The 17,147-nt window shown below is 44.3% G+C and overlaps 1 protein-coding gene across 1 annotated transcript in view; it reads left to right on the top strand.

Moving 5' to 3' along the window:
- LOC149466172 (uncharacterized) overlaps positions 1 to 6,155 on the top strand; it is a 57,331-nt gene extending 51,176 nt beyond the window's left edge. Inside the window, exon 9 of the mRNA XM_089672892.1 lies at positions 350 to 6,155. Within this exon, the coding sequence (XP_089529018.1) occupies positions 350 to 1,636 (1,287 nt within the window). The 3' untranslated portion in view covers positions 1,637 to 6,155. The remainder of the gene's footprint in view (positions 1 to 349) is intronic.
- Positions 6,156 to 17,147: the final 10,992 nt, after the last annotated feature.

Raw genomic sequence — 17,147 nt, 5'->3', positions numbered from 1 at the left:
ATGGTTCTGATTTTGACGTTCTAACAAATTCAGCCATTTCTATCTACAGTATGTGTAGTTTTGGCCCCCCGGAGAACACAAACTGTACAATAATCAGAAACATCCGTTTATCTTACTAGGTGGCAAAATAGAAGACGAGGACATCACATCCGATTCTTCAGAAGAAAACTCACTTCCCACACTTCTTCACAATACAGATCTGTCATATGACCCAACCCATGGCTCATCTCATGCCACTGATCATACAGCTTTTATTGCAGGTACAACATTCTTGTGTTCCAGTTGGAGTGAAGGTTTTGCGCAGAGAGAGGACCTCCCTTCACACCAAGGAAGTCATGCTACGAAAAAGACATATTCGTGTTCTGACTGCGGGAAATGTTTTACTAAAAACTCTCATCTCCTGAGACACAGAATGAGGCACACCAACGAGAAACCGTTTTCCTGCCCCGAGTGTGGGAAAAGTTTTATACAGAGGTCTGATGTCATTCAGCATCAGAGAATTCACTCTGGGGAGAAGCCGTTTTCTTGTGCCGAATGTGGGAAATGTTTTAGCCGAAGAGCGTCTCTTTCCATCCATACAAAAGTTCACACAGGAGAGAAGCCCTACTCATGTTCAGAATGTGGAAAGTGCTTCAGCGAAAAGTCCCTTCTGCTTATCCATGCGAGGACCCACCTGTCCACGAAGCCCTTTTCCTGCTCCGAGTGTGGCAAATGTTTTGTGCAGAGATCCCGTCTTACCTCGCATGAAATGAATCACACGGGGGTGAAACCATATTCATGTTCTGAATGTGGAAAATGTTTTAAGGAAAGGTCGGTCCTGGTTATCCATTTGCGTTCTCACACGTGCGAGAAGCCTTTCTCCTGTTCGGAGTGCGGGAAACGTTTTGCACAGAGAGCCTACCTTACTTTACATCACATGACTCACACTGGCGACAAACCGTTTTCCTGCTCTGAATGTAGGAAATGTTTTTTACAGAAATCCGACCTTGTGAGGCATCAAAGGACTCACACTGGGGAGAAGCCATATTCATGTTCCGAATGTGAGAAATGTTTTTCCTCAAGTTCAAGCCTTGGTACCCACTTGAAAGTTCACACAGGGGAAAAGCCGTATTTGTGTCCAGAATGCGGAAAAGGCTTTCGTGAAAGCTCAAGCCTCACCATCCATCGTAGGACACACTCGAAAGAGAAGCCCTTCTCCTGCTTTGATTGTAACAAACGCTTCACCCAGAAGATCCACCTGGTTTACCATCAGGCCACCCACTCTGGACATAAGCCGTTTTCCTGCTTGGAGTGCGGGAAGTGTTTTTCATGGGAAAACGAACTGATTGCACACCAGAGGACTCACACGGGGGAGAAACCATATTCATGCTCTGAGTGCGGGAAACGTTTTGCCAATAGATCAAACCTTGCTCTTCACAGAAAAATACACGCGGCTGTGACACCATTTTCCTGCTCCGAGTGTGGCAAACGATTTAACAAGAAAGGAGGTCTTGTATCGCATCAGAGGACTCACACAGGCGAGAGGCCATTTTCATGTTCTGATTGTGGGAAACGATATATACATAAGTCCTCCCTTGCATCACATCTCAAAACCCACAAGAAAAAGGAGGATCCTGGCCCGGGATGTGACTACTAAGTGAAAAGTGTAAAGCCACAGATGTCTCTCTTTTTGTTATCGAGGGCCAATCTACCCCTAATAGGATACTTTAGTTTTTAGCAGAGCCCAGTGGGGCGAGTCATTTCCTATCCTATAAACGTTATATATATATACAGTTGTGTTTAAAATAATAGCAGTCAGACATCACTAACCTGATCAATCACTGTTTTTGGTAGAAATTATATTTCTACATTGCAAATAATTTACTAGCAGGTGTAGTAGAGTAATAGAAATCCAACAGACCCAACAGTCATGACATGCATGCTGCTGATTCTGTGTAATTGAATCACTAATTGAAAGGGGCATGTTCAAAATAATAGCAGTGTGGAGTTCTATTAGTGAGGTCATTCATTCTTTGAAAAACAGGTGGCAATTATTGCCCTTATTTAAGGAAGGAAGGCAGCAAATGTTGTACATGCCAGTTAAAGTGAATTTCTCTCTGAAATTCTAAGGAAAATGGGTCGTTCCAGACATTGTTTAGAAGAACACCGTACCTTGATTTAAAAGTTGATTGGAGAGGGGAAAACATATAAATAAGTGCAGAAAATGATAGGCTGCACAGCTAAAATGATCGCAAATGCTTTAAAATGGCAACCAAAACCTGAAAGTCTAAAGTTACCTGTGAGTACTGTTACAATTAGAAGACCCCTATGTGAAGCCAAGCTATCTGCAAGAAGCCCCCGCAAAGTCCCACTGTTGAAAAAAAGACGTGCTGAAGAGGTTACAATTTGCCAAAGAACACATTGACTGGCCTAAAGAGAAATGGCGTAACATTTTGTGGACTGATGAAAGTAAGATTGTTCTTTTTGGGTCTAGTGGCCGGAGACAGTTTGTCAGACAACCCCCAAACACTGAATTCAAGCCACAGTACACTGTGAAGACAGTGAAGCATGGTTGCACAAGCATCATGATATGGGGATGTTTCTCATACTACGGTGTTGGGCCTATTTATCGCATACCAGGGATCATGGATCAGTTTGAATACATCAGAATACTTGAAGAGGTCATGCTGCCTTATGCTGAAGAGGAAATGCCCTTGAAATGGGTGTTCCAACAAGACAACGACCCCAAACACACCAGTAAATGTGCAACATCTTGGTTCCAGACCAACAAGATTGACGTTATGGAGTGGCCAGCCCAATCCCCGGATCTTAATCCAATAGAAAACTTGTGGGGTGACATCAAAAATGCAGTTTCTGAGGCAAAACCAAGAAATAGAAAAGAACTGTGGAATGTAGTCCAATCATCCTGGGCTGGAATACCTGTTCACAGGTGCCAGAAGTTGGTTGACTCCATGCAACACAGATGTACAGCAGTTCTCAGAAACAGTGCTTATACAACTATATATTCACTAAGTGATTCAAAGGAAAGCAAAATCTTCAAACATTTTTCAGTTTATATAGTGAATGTTTGAGTTTGTAAAGAAGAATACAAACACTGCTATTTTTTTGAACAGTCTAATATTCACTTTTCAATTTTTTTAGAGGAACAACACAAATTTGATATATTTTTCTTCATGTTTTGATTTGGAATAGAATGTGTAGTGTTCCCAATGCATTTGTGTGTATGGAAATAAAAGCTATTAGAAGGATTTTGAGCTTTATTCACTTTTTTCAAAACACTGCTATTATTTTGAACACAACTGTATATACTCCTACAGTGAGATCTCTTGCCAAAATAACTCTCTTCTTGGCCACCTGCTATTTTTATTTGTAAGTGTACCTGCTGATATTTGTGTGTTCCAGCTCCTCCTCTTACATTCTCTGTATAACAGGGGTCTCCAAACTGTGGCCCCTGGGCCAAATGTGCCCTTTACTAGCCTTTATCCAGCTCATTGGGCACTGTTCCCCCTACTCTTATGATGCACCATTCTTTCCACTGACACCAACAGCATTATTCCTCCCAGTAACACCAACAATGGGGCATTATTCCTTCTACTGACACCAATGATAGGGCACTATTCATTCCACTGATATAAATGATTGGGATCTATTCCTCTCACTAATATCAATGATGGGGCACTATTCCTCTCATTAATACCCATGATGGGGCACCATTCATTCCACTGACACCAATGATGGGCCACTATTCCTCCCACTGACACCAATGATGGAGTGCATTTCCTCCCACTAATTCAAATGATGGGTCACTAATTCTCCCAATAATACAAACGATGGGGCCCTATTCCTCCCACTAATTCCAATGATGGGCCACTATTCCTCCAACTGACACCAATGATGGGTCACTATTCCTCCAACTGACACCAATGATGGGGCACTATTCCTTTCACTAATTCCAATGATGGATGAATATTCCTCCTACTGGCTACAGGTGCTATGTAATGATGGGGCCCTATTCCTTTAATTCAATGATAGGGCACTATTCCTCTAATTCCAATGATGGGGCACTATTCCTCCCACTGACACCAATGATAGATCACTATTCCTCCAACTGACACCAATGATGGGGCACTATTCCTCCCACTAATAAAAATTATGAGACACTATTCCTCCCATTGACATTAATAATTGGGCACTATTCCTTCCACTAATTCCAATAATGGGGCACTATTCCCTACACTGACACCAATGATGGGACACCATTCCTCCCACTCATACCAATGGTGGGGCACTATTCCTCTGACTAATTCCAATGATGGGACACTATTCCTCCCACTGACACCATTGATGAGGCACTATTCCTCCCACTGATACCAATGATGGGGCACTATTCCTCCCACTGATACCAATGATGGGGCATTATTCCTCCCACTGATACCAATGATGGGGCACTATTCCTCCCACTGATACCAATGATGGGGCACTATTCCTCCCACTGATACCAATGATGAGGCACTATTCCTCCCATTGATACCAATGATGGGACACTATTCTTCCCACTGATACCAATGATGAGGCACTATTTCTCCCACTGATACCAATGATGGGGCACTATTCCTCCCACTGATACCAATGATGAGGCACTATTCCTCCCATTGATACCAATGATGGGACACTATTCTTCCCACTGATACCAATGATGAGGCACTATTTCTCCCACTGATACCAATGATGGAGCACTATTCCTCCCACTGATACCAATGATGGGCACTATTCCTCCCACTGATACCAATGATGAGGCACTATTCCTCCCACTGATACCAATGATGGGGCACTATTCCTCCCACTGATACCAATGATGGGGCACTATTCCTCCCACTGATACCAATGATGGGGCACTATTCCTCCCACTAATACTAATGATGGAGCACTATTCCTCCCACTGATACCAATGATGGGCACTATTCCTCCCACTGATACCAATGATGAGGCACAATTCCTTCCATTGATACCAATGATGAGGCACTATTCTTCCCATGAATAACAATGATGGGGCATTATTCCTCACATTAATACCAATGATAGGGCACTATTTCTCCCATTAATACTAATGATGGGGCACTATTCCTCCCATTAATACCAACGGTGGGCCGCTATTCCTCTGACTAATTCCAATGATGGGACACTATTCCTCCCACTGATACCAATGATGGGACACTATTCCTCGCATTGATACTAATGATGGGGCACTATTCCTCCCATTGATACCAATGGGGTGCATTTCCTTCCACTAATTCAAATGATGGGTCACTATTCCTCCGACTGACATACATGATCGGGCACTATTCCTTCCGCTAATTACAATGATGGGGCACTATTCCACTGATACCAATGATGGGGCACTATTCCTCCCACTAATACCAATGATGGGGCACTATTCCTACCACTGATACCAATGATGGGGCACCATTCTTTCCACTGACACCAAGAGTGGGGCACTATTCCTCCCATTGAGACAAATAATGGGCCCTTATTCCTTCTTCTGCTATAAATGAATGGGATCTATGCATCCCACTAATTCCAATGAAGGGGCACCATTCTTTCCACTGATACCAACAATGGGGCATTATTCCTTCTATTGACACCAATGACAGGGCACTATTCCTTCCACTGATATAAATGATTGGGATCTATTCCTCCAACTAATACCAATGATGGGACACTATTCCTCCCACTAATTCCAATGATAGATGAATATTCCTCCTACTGGCTACAGGCGCTATGTAATTTTTTTTACTCCCACTGACAACCAAGCTCAAGACATTGCCTACTCCCGCTGGCCCCAGTCCGGCCCCCCTAAAGTATGAAGGACAGTAAACTGGCCCTTTGTTTAGAAAGTTTGGAGACCCCTGTAATATAATATAAAGATCAAGCAGAGAGAGACCCTAATAATGGATACAGAAGCTGTGCAGAAACTGAAGAGATGGTTTAACTCTCCATCAGCTAATAACACAGAAAACAGTTTTGGGTGGAATGGTCATTTAACGGTGTCGCTGGTGATGACCCAAAGCTTCCTTCGGAAAAAATGTATCCGATCAAGAACTATGGCATGATAGATTCTTTTTTGTGTAATAAATAAAAAGCACTGACAATGACAATGTTTTATTGGTATGATTTTGTATTGAATGTATTTAGTCACTGACCTCTGTTCCCGTAGGAACCTGGTGGCCCTTTGGTATGTGATGTGTGGCCCTCAGACCTCAGCAGTCTGTAATGGAAACATTGATTAGGGTGATAGCATTGATCTCTACTAGCCTCAGGTAACACATTCTCAGATTCCTGTTGTCTTATGCAGTATGTCGTAGCCCAAAAAAAATTAGCATGTCCACCATAGAAACATAGAAAAGAGCAGAAAAAAAGACCAAGTGGTCCATCAAGTCTGCCCTTTTTTTTTTTTCCGGGATGCATACTCATTTTTTTTTTAATTTTGGCGTGGGGGGTTCCCCTCAAAATCCATACCAGGTCCGAAGGGCTTGATATGGATGGGGAGACCCCATGCTATTTTTTTACTAACATTTTAATTACTGGCAATTCTTTTACATTCAGTGGGGAACTGCGGGTAAAAAAAAAATAGGTCATCGTACAACAAAATCAGTCTACATGCTTCAGTAGATTGCTGATGCCATGTAGGTCTCCTGCAGACCTGTCAGAATATCTGCTTGCCGTACGGGATGTACGGGGTGTATGAGCAAGCAGATATACTGACAGGAGTCTTCAATGAACTACCACGGTGCTCCACAGCGCCGTGGTTGTTCATTGAAAACTACAAGCCCACTGCCACTAAGGCTGTTGGGACTTACAGTTCATTAATTGATGGAAGTTCATGAATGAATGACGCATCCGTGTGGGCGGAGCCCCGCCCGGCCTTGCTGTTTCCAAATCTGACAGATGGTACGGGAAACTTTTCCCCATACTATCTATCAGAGAAAGGGATGGCGGCGGGCGTAGCTGGCACTATGGGATCATGTTACATATTCCACCCTAAAAACGGGTGGAACATATAACATGCTCCCAAAGGTAATCTTATCCTTTAAAAAAAAAAAAAAAAAAAAACAAGTTTCACCCTTCTTTGATCTCTTCCATGTTGTTCAAGTAGATCTCCACCTCTCCAGGGTTGTCTATCCCTGCTCTAAAACATTTAATTACTTACTGGAATCTGTGGTAAGGTGACTCTCCATGGTGCCATTTCCAGTAATGAATATTGATGATTTCTTGCTAATCTCCGACATTCTTCCTATGGTTTACATCACCCTTTTGACTTGATGGAGCTGGTCTAAAGAACACTTTGTAGACCCAGGTGAAGGACAACTTCAACCGCTAATAGGCAGTGCCAACATCACCAGGAAGAAAGCATGCCACAAGAAAGCAGACTTGGACCCAGCCTTTCACGTGACTTCCGCCTAAATAAAAAGCAAGAAAAGGGCCACCTAGAAAAGGTGGAACAAGAAGCAGGTTGATAGCGTTGAGACTGGTTCCTCCCTGATGGCTGGTGCATGCCACTGGTGTGGCATTGACCAACTTGATCCTGATTAGGTGACCTTCCAAATGGGGTTTCCAACATTGCAGAAACAACCTAATCACTCAGAGCTCCAGGATATTGATCAGGTAATGAGATTTCTCTGGCGTCCAAGTTCCCTGTCTCATCAAGGCAGTATAGCCCCCGTAAACATCTTCCATTAGACAAAAAGGTAGGAATTCCTAAGCTCTAGACCAGGATTCCTGACCCACCAAGCCAGAGAAAACCTGGTGTTTGGTGATAGACAAGTTGGTCTGCTCAGAGTCTGCACTAACATTTTCCATGGTGACACAATGTTGCATTGTAGAGGTCTGGAGTGGAGCTAGGCATGTGCAATTGCCTCGAAGGAGGCTACCTTCAGCTCCAGAACTCACAAGCAGAAGTGAAAAGTTGGTTGACTTCTGGACTGAAAAAACTCTTGCTTCGGATCTATCCATGGTAAGACCCAGATATTCCAAGCCATAAGTTGGTTCCAGCATTGATTTCTTAAAGCTTGGGATCCAGCCAGACCTTTTCAAGGTCTGGATAGCTTGGGCTACATTGGTGGTCAGGACCTGCGCTGACTTTTCTCTTGGCAGGAGGTCATGCAGATATCCCACAGTAAGGATGCCTTAAAGCACATGAAGGATAGTACAGGGGCGAGAACCTTGTTGAATACCTGGGGTGCAGAGGACAGGCTGAATGGTAGGGTCACCAACTGAAATTGCTGAGGACCCACAGCAAACCAAAGAATCACCGATGTGCTGGAAAAATCGGGACATGTGCTGTAAGTATGCATCTATGATGTCCACAGAAACTATAAAGTCTCCCTGATGGGGAGAGGCTATGACAGACCTGGTGGATTTAATGCAATACTTGTGGGCCTGAATGATAACATTTAGGGCCCTGAGGTTCAACATAAGGTGAATGCCCCCTTTCTACTTATGAAATGTGAACAGGTTGGAATAAAGTTCCTTGAATCAGTATGAGCTGGGGATACAACCCACAAGGCCTGCATGGAGGTCTGTTAATATGTGTGGTGACAGAGTTCCTCCAATTTCAGAAACTGGGGGTTGACCCTTAAGCTGAGGAAGAATTACTGGAGGGCTTGAGAGACTTGGAAGTTCAGGGGACAAGGCTTGTGCTGACTTTTGAGGTTGAGGCCTGGTAAACAGGAAGAAAAGGAACACTTCTTGGCTTTCGAGGTAGGATAAGCTCTCTCAGGCTGGATCCTAGGTTTCTTCTGCTGGGGTAAATGGGTACTCTTACCCTTAGTGACATCTTTAATGATTGTGTCTAGGGCAGCTCTGAAGAGACGTTGCCCCTTGAAGGACATGCAATGCAGACACTCCTGCATGCTGGTTCTGCAATACTTCAACCAAAAAGTCCTTCTCGCGGTCACTCATATGGGAAATGAGATCGGTAATATCAATCAGCCTGTCTACACAAAAGTCCAAGGCAGCAGGCAAAAGATCCAAACTCTCCAAGAGAACAAGGTCAGACTGCATAGCTGATGGATCCCTTCTTATGGCCTTAATCCAACCAGTTAAGGTTTGGCAAACAAGTATTACCACCAGGTCAGGATACACTGCAGAACCTTCTAATGAGAACAAGGTCTTTGAAGAAAGTTCCAGTCATTTATTAATAGGGTCCTCAATCACTTGCTGTCTGGGGCAATTTTGTAATTTTGCACACACATGATAAAATGATAAAATCGGCATTTTTTGCTAGATAATTGCGTAGAACCTGAAAGCAGAGACCATGTAGAATAAATTGGTAGCAGTTTAATTTTTTTTTATGTCACACAATATTTGCGCAGTCATTTATCAAACACAACATTTCAGGAAAAAAAAACACTAAAATAAATTTTAGTGCACAAAACCACAATATAATATCCAGGTTTTTTTTTAGCAAAGTCTCAAAACTGCATGCACCTGACAAATGGTGAAAAACCTATGATATCTAAAATGTATCTAGGTGTGGCTTTAAAACTTTTAAACTCAAGTTAAGTTAAGGCTATACAAAACCCTGGGCCACACTTAAATCAAGTCTTTACTCAAACCAAGTTAAAACCAAGTCACAAAGTGAAAGTAATAGTTTCAGCTGAAGCCCTCACTTCAGAGGGGCATGGCCAACAGGCAAGGACTGCAGCTTAAGCTTTTACTTTCACTTTGAGAATTGGTTTTGACTCGATTTGAGCGTGGTCCGGGGTTTTGTATAGCTTTGACTTGCCTTGAGTTGACCTTGACCTGACTTGATTTTGATTTTAGTTTTGACTCGATTTGTGTGTGTCCCAGGGTTTTGTATAGCCTTGACTTGAGTTGATCTTGACCTGACTTGAGTTGACCTAGATTTTAGTTGAGAGTTGGTTTGAGTGTGGCCCAGGATTTTGTATAGCCTTGACTTGAGTTGACCTTGACTTGATTTGAGACTTGGTTTGAGTGTGGCCCAGGATTCTCTCATGGAAGCACCCAGGCAGGGTGCCAGGTGGTCCGTCAAATTTGGTGGCAGCAGTGGGATCTGCTTCCTCCCTATGGAGCAGTTCTAAAACACCACCAGGACCTAGTCTCAGGTGATATCAGAGAAGTGTTCTAGGAGCAGGTCCCCATGGAAATGGAGTTTCAGTGGCAAATGAGAGAGACGTTCGTCCACCATGGAGAGCACTGTTCTGCCTGGGATAAGCTGCAATTGAGAGACGCGATCCACCGGGAGCTCTGGAGGGAGGCTCCCCAAGTGGAACAAGACTTTTATGGAAAGGTCCCCCCTATACCCATGGATTTGTACTGGCTGCAGCTGGAATTGTGTATACCGTTCCTAGGAGAGCATCTTTGGGAAGAATGGCTGACAGAGCGGGATAGGCTGATCCAGACGGAAATGATGGTGGGTGATGGGTATCAGGCACTACAATGGCATGCCACCCAAGTGTGTCCGTGGCTGGAGAACAGAAATCCCATAGAAGGCTATGAGTTCGGCAGCCAAGGTTTGATATTTGAGGTACTTCAGGAGGATCCACATTTTGGTAGTGCAGCGGATTGGAGAAGGGAGGACTTCCCAGATTTTTTATTTAGTTGGAACATCCCAGTGAGCTCTGATTGATCAGTGACTTGGACTTTACAGTCACACAAGAACGGGAGCTGGAACAAGCACATAAAAGACTGTTCGATGAATCTCAACAGTATGCCCCAGCACCCATAGATGTTATGGATTATGAGTCACCAGCAGAAGTGCTAGCATTGGGGCAGAGAATTGCCAGCCTCTGCCCAGCACGTTCAGCGGCTCTGAGGATCCAGAGAGAGGAGATAGTGATCCTCTATCCCTCTCCACCAGCTCCAGAGACTGGGGATTTAATACACTATTCTGCTGAGGAGGAACAGGACAGTGAGCCTCCAGTGGAAGAGCTGGCATCGAGACAACCAACTCATCTCACCAGCAGCAGTTCCACAGATCGGGAGAGAAGGTGACCGCCCTCCCTCCCCAGCGGCAGATCCACAGTTTGGGAGCAGAGGAAGCTATCCTCCCCAGCAGTCAGCCAGAGCAGAAGCACTGACAACAGGGCAGAGTGCCATTGGCCTCTGCCTGGCACCTCTTGTGTCTTCACAGCTCCAGGGAGTCAGGGCAGGCAGCCCCTTTCCCCAGCAGGAGACTGAGCCCCACAACAGTAAAGATCTCCTCGTGGAGGCACTGTCACCTGGAACAGAGTGGAGGAAGCCATCCTCCCCAACAGTCAGACAGAAGATGGATGTGGGGTGCCCAGATAAAGCGCTGACAACAGGGCAGAGCGCCACTGGCCTCTGCCTAGCACCTCATAAGTCTTTATAGCTCCAGGGAGTCAGAGCAGTTGTCCCCTCCCCCCAGCAGCAGACTGAGCCCCGCAACAGTTAAGATCTCCTTGCGGAGGCACTGTCACCTGGAACAGAGGGTCCACAACCTCTGCTCCACACCGACGACAACTGTTCCCTGCAGCCAAGAATGCATTGTGTTGACCAACTATATGTGTTCACTCTGCCTAACGCATGTCCAAAACAGGTGGAGGTCTGAGACCTGGTTAGTCTACTTTTGATGGGGGAGAAATGTGACAGACCCAACCGGGACAGAGGCTTTTGGAGAGGGCGTAGGGGCTAGCCTTCTACCCACTGATTATGGCCCATGGAGGGGACTGGTGATTTTGTCTGCTTCTCCAGTCAAAGCATGGAAAAGAGCTCAGTTTAGCCCCTGATCACATGGATCAGTCTGTGATGATGGATAATAACGTGATGAATACTGAGAGAGAGGCTTGGATTAATTCTCTGAATAAAGACAATAAAGCTTCCCTCCTGGAGTGGATGGAAAGGTGTAATATTGACCGGTTAATGGTCAGAGGAAATACGGTGGCCCTCCTGCAGACTGGGTTGGAGAAGCTCCTCCATTTGGGACAGAAATATTTATCAACAATCTCTTGCAGGAAATCTATGAGGATAAGTTATTCTACTTTTTTCAGACTGCTGGAACATTCTATGAGTTTTGTTTTATGATGGATTTTCTAGTGAACAGATTATACAAGTGAAAGCCAGACACCTGAAAGACAGCATGTGTAACGTACTTTGTGTAGTCAGGGTTGTGGTTGCCAGACTATCTGGGGTAGGCTCCCTGACTGGTCTGGGTGCCTGCCTGTTGATTAGCTTACTATTAATTAGATCACTATTAGCTATTCATTAGATGTACTGTTAGATGAACTGATGATATTACTGTTTAAAGTTTGCATTGTTTAGGATAATGTGATCAAGATCTTATCTGATTTTTGTGTGGTATAAATTCTCTGTGAATTTTCAATAAAGAGAGTTCCTGTTTGCACCTAAGCAAGTGTCTTCTAGTTCTTGGGTGCAATGCCCAGCTATAGTACCTTGTTCCTGTGTTCCAGGGAAGAGGAAGCAGGCAGGGTGTCAGGTGTTCAGTCACAGTTTGAGTGTGGCCCAGGGTTTTGTATAGCCTTCCAAGCTGTTATCTTGAATAATTGTGGAGAACTGGAGGATGAAACTGAGTAGTGTAGCAAAAGCAAATGAGGCAAGACTGACAACACTCGGTCCACAAAAATGCTGTGTGTTGTCAGCGCACAACAGGTAATTAGGAGTGAATGTTTCCTCTGTACTTCAGAAATGTATTGCATATGTGTTTTTCTTATTTCTCCCACAACATGCACTTTAACACAAAAAAAGCAAAAAATGCTGCTGCTTGGAGCTAAATAGAAATGTAGCAGAGTTGGGCACTAACCCCTTGCCCTCCAGAGGATTTACCTCCTCTCCCTGACCAGGCCATTTTTTGCGATACCACGCTGTGTTACTTTAACTAACAATTGCCTGGTCATGCAACGCTGCACCCAGATGAAATTTACATCCTTTTTTTCCCCACAAATGGAGCTTTTTGTTTTCGGTGGTATTTGATTGCCTCTACATTTTGCTTTTTTTTGTGCTATAAGAAAAAAAAGGCCAACAGTTTTGAGAAAAAAAAACAATATTTTTTACTTTTTGCTATTAAACAAGTCCAGTAAAAATTTTGTCATAAATTTAGGTCAAAATGTATTCCGCTCCATGTCTTTGCAAAAAAAAAAATACCGATACGTGTAAATTAATTGGTATACGTGAAAGTTATAGTGTTTACAAATGGCGGTATATATACTGGTCTTTTTTTATTTATTTATACTAGTAATGGCAACAATCAGCGACTTATAGCGGGATTGCGGCAGACGTTCTGACACTGGGGGGACTGACTTGGTGTCACTGACATTCCCAGTGACACTACAGTTATCAGTGCTAATAAAAAGCACTGACACTGTACTAATTGCACTGGGCAGGAAGGGGTTAACATCTGGGGCGCTCAAAGGGTTAACTGTGTGCTGTATATGTTTTACTAGGGAGACATGCTGTGCAGAGAAATACATAGCAGCATGTCCTTGCTGGCAGGAGAGAGATTTGTGTTGTTTACACACAGGTCTCTCCCGTCTGCTTTGCACAGTGATCAATCAGGTGCTGGCAGGGATTCTTCACCCGGGACCTGGTGATTGACATGCCTAGCCACCAATGGCAGTGTGGGTAGGGCGGCGCGCATGCTCCCTACCCAGAGATCTTGGGGCGATCAAAGGGGTAACTGTGTGCCTAACAATGTGTAATGTCTTCTGCTTTTACTTAGTTATCTGTCTGTTTTTTCTTCCTGTTTTGCAGGGAGAAGAAACAGCCAGATCACTGTTCACAGTACACAGAGTGATGTGTTTTTGTAAACACAGAACTCTATGTGATTGGCCACAGCCGATCAGCTGACTTCAGCCAAACCTGTGTTGTGTCCAGTCATAGCATGGGTTGGCAGGGGGCGCTGCGCGCATACGCGCTTCAAGCCCGGGAGAGAGGCTGCATTATACTGGTATGTCGCCCGGCCTGCAGCTGCCGCTCGCAGTACAACTACTGTGGGTGGATGGCAAGCAGTTAAGTTAACATTCAAGTTTTCTATTTTACCTGCCAAAGGACTGGCCATTTCATCTAGCTCTGCTAGGCAGGTAGGACTGTGCTACTGGTTTACAATTTTTACTTGCTGGTACTTCTCATTGCTCAATGTCCAGTAGCCATCGTGAACATAGGAAGCTACAAAACTGAACCAGGAAAGAAGTCAGGCATTCCTCTGGCTGTGCATTGGTCAACAGGTGTGTAAATCACAAAACTGTCTGACCAGAATTACAAATCTTTTCACAGGTAAACCAGTGCATATACTATACCTATTAACCAGTTACCCTCCTCCCTATAGCGGAAGTACTGCTACAGGGCAGCAGCGCTGCACAAAATCACGGATTTATACTCAATTTGCATTTCCGGCAAGGAGGCGCGCGCACGCCACCCTACCTGCACCGCTATTGGCGTCTACAGATGTCAATCTCCGGGCCTCGGTCGGCAATTCCCCGCTGGCACTTGGTGATAGTCAGGGAAAGCTGACGGGAGAGACCTGTGTGTAAAACGTAAAAATGGTGTATTAAGTGAAAAAGAAGGGAAATCAGAGGGAGTGAAGGCCTGTCGTAGGATTTAAAGTGGTTGTAAACCATTCCATATCCCCAGTGAAGTGACTGTCCTCAGGTCATACACAGAGATGAAATAAATCCTACTATACGAGTTGTACCTGTTTATCTGTAGCCGTCTCTTCTCTAAATCCGTTCAAAGTGCTGGATTTATAAAGCTTGTTCGAGCTGTCAGGAAAAAAAGGGAGCAAAGAGCTGATAATACACAATGCAGAGCTCAGTGACGGGGAACACTGAGAGATGACTGGAGGGAAGAAACACTCCCCCACCTTCACACAGTCCACAGGAACAGACCTCAAGCTGTCAATCACAGTGCTGGAGCTTCCTCCCGTCACCTTTTTTTCTCTTGGTGTCAGGAAAACTTGTCAGAAGTGACTCATGCTGATAGCAGAGGAACGAAGCAGCAGACAGAAATGACACATAGTGCTCTGGATTGAGACAAACACACACTATAAAAGGATATGCTTCGTTCATTTTTCATGTTTCAGGGTTACAACCATTTTCAGAACAACCTAAATAAATTACAATAATTTATTAATTTTAGGAAAAGAGGAGCCCAGACTAGTCGTTTTGTGGTTTACATCGTTGACCCATGGGTCATATACTTAAAGAGTAACTCCACTTTTGTTGAGAAAAATAAAACATTCCCCACTAGGTGCTCAATGTACAGTACATTGCAGGAATTATAGCAAACTTTGTTGCAGATTCCTACTTTTTGTTTTCTTGAAGAAATAGCTGTTTGTTTGTCAGTGTCCATGTGCAGAGGGAATCTGTATGGGAGTGGTTTTATAACTATCAATCAGCTGCTGCACCTGCAGGGCTCTAATGAGGAAAGTGGCAGGGTCATCACTTTAGATTTGATTTCCCTTTGGGAGTATATCTTTGCTGCAGGGGATGCCAAAAATATGACTTGTATCTTAGTGCAGGCTTCTGGGAAGTTCAGTAAGCCAATCACACAAGCAGGAAATTAAATTTTCAGGGGGCGTTCTGTACAACATCTGTGTACAGAACACCTCCAGGTCGCCATATTGGATTTTAGAGAAAACTAAAGCACCGCAGGTTGAAGAGGAAAGGTCTCTTTTAACCGGTTCCCTGCCACCCTATAGCAGAACTACTGATACAGGGCGGCATGGCTGTGCAAAATCATGTATATATATACACATGTGATTTTGCATTTCCGGGTAGGGGGCGCGCATGTGCACTGCCCTACCCACACCATTGGCACCTACAGCTGTCAATTACTGAGTCCTGGCTGGAGATTCCCCAGTGGCACTCAGCGATTGCCGAAAAACAGTGACAGGGGAGAGGTCTGTGTGTAAACAACACAGATCTCTCCCCTGTCAGCACTGACATACTGCTTTGTATTGCTCTGCACAGCATGTGTAAAATACACACACATGTGTAAAACCTAGTAAAAAACACACAGCCCCAGATGTTAACCCCTTCCTGCCCAGTGCGATTAGTACAGTGTCAGTGCTTTTTATTAGCACTGATCACTGTATTGGTGTCACTGGGGATGTCAGTGACACCAAGTCAGTTCCCCCCAGTGTTAGAATGCCCGCTGCAGTCCCGCTATAAGTCGCTGATCGCCGCCATTACTAGTATACAAAAAAAGAAAAAAACTTTCCAGTATATACAGGTGAAACTCGAAAAATTAGAATATCGTGCAAAAGTTCATTTATTTCAGTAATGCATTTTAAAAGGTGAAACTAATATATGAGATAGACTCATTACATGCAAAGCAAGATAGTTCAAGCCGTGATTTGTCATAATTGTGGTGATTATGGTTTACAGCTCATGAAAACCCCAAATCCACAATCTCAGAAAATTAGAATATTACATGCAACCAATAAAACAAGGATTGTACATAGAACAATATCGGACCTCTGAAAAGTATAAGCATGCATATGTACTCAGTACTTGGCTTGGGCCCCTTTTGCAGCAATTACTGCCTCAATACGGCGTGGCATGGAAGCTATCAGCCTGTGGCACTGCTGAGGTGTTATGGAAGACCAGGATGCTTCAATAGCGGCCTTCAGCTCTTCTGCATTGTTCGGTCTCATGTCTCTCATCTTTCTCTTGGCAATGCCCCATAGATTCTCTATGGGGTTCAGGTCAGGTGAGTTTGCTGGCCAATCAAGCACAGTAATCCCACAGTCATTGAACCAGGTTTTGGTGCTTTTGGCAGTGTGGGCAGGTGCCAAGTCCTGCTGGAAAATGAAGTCAGCATCCCCATAAAGCTCGTCTGCAGAAGGAAGCATGAAGTGCTCCAAAATCTCCTGGTAGACGGCTGCGTTGATCCTGGACTTAATGAAGCACAGTGGACCAACACCAGCAGATGACATGGATCCCCAAATCAACACAGACTGTGGAAACTTCACACTGGACTTCAAGCATCTTGCAGTGTGTGCCTCTCCATTCTTCCTCCATACTCTGGGTCCTTGGTTTCCAAATGAGATGCAAAAGTTACTCTCATCAGAAAAGAGGACTTTGGACCACTGAGCAACAGACCAGGTCTGTTTTTCTTTAGCCCAGGTAAGACGCTTCTGACGTTTGTTGTTC

The sequence above is a fragment of the Staurois parvus genome, unplaced genomic scaffold (genome assembly GCF_062004578.1).
Source record: "Staurois parvus isolate SC_StPar_1 unplaced genomic scaffold, SC_StPar_1.0 ptg000132l, whole genome shotgun sequence".
Taxonomy (NCBI): domain Eukaryota; kingdom Metazoa; phylum Chordata; class Amphibia; order Anura; family Ranidae; genus Staurois; species Staurois parvus.
The sequence above is the reverse complement of the archived record's forward strand: the minus strand, read 5'-3'. Positions and strand labels throughout refer to the sequence as shown.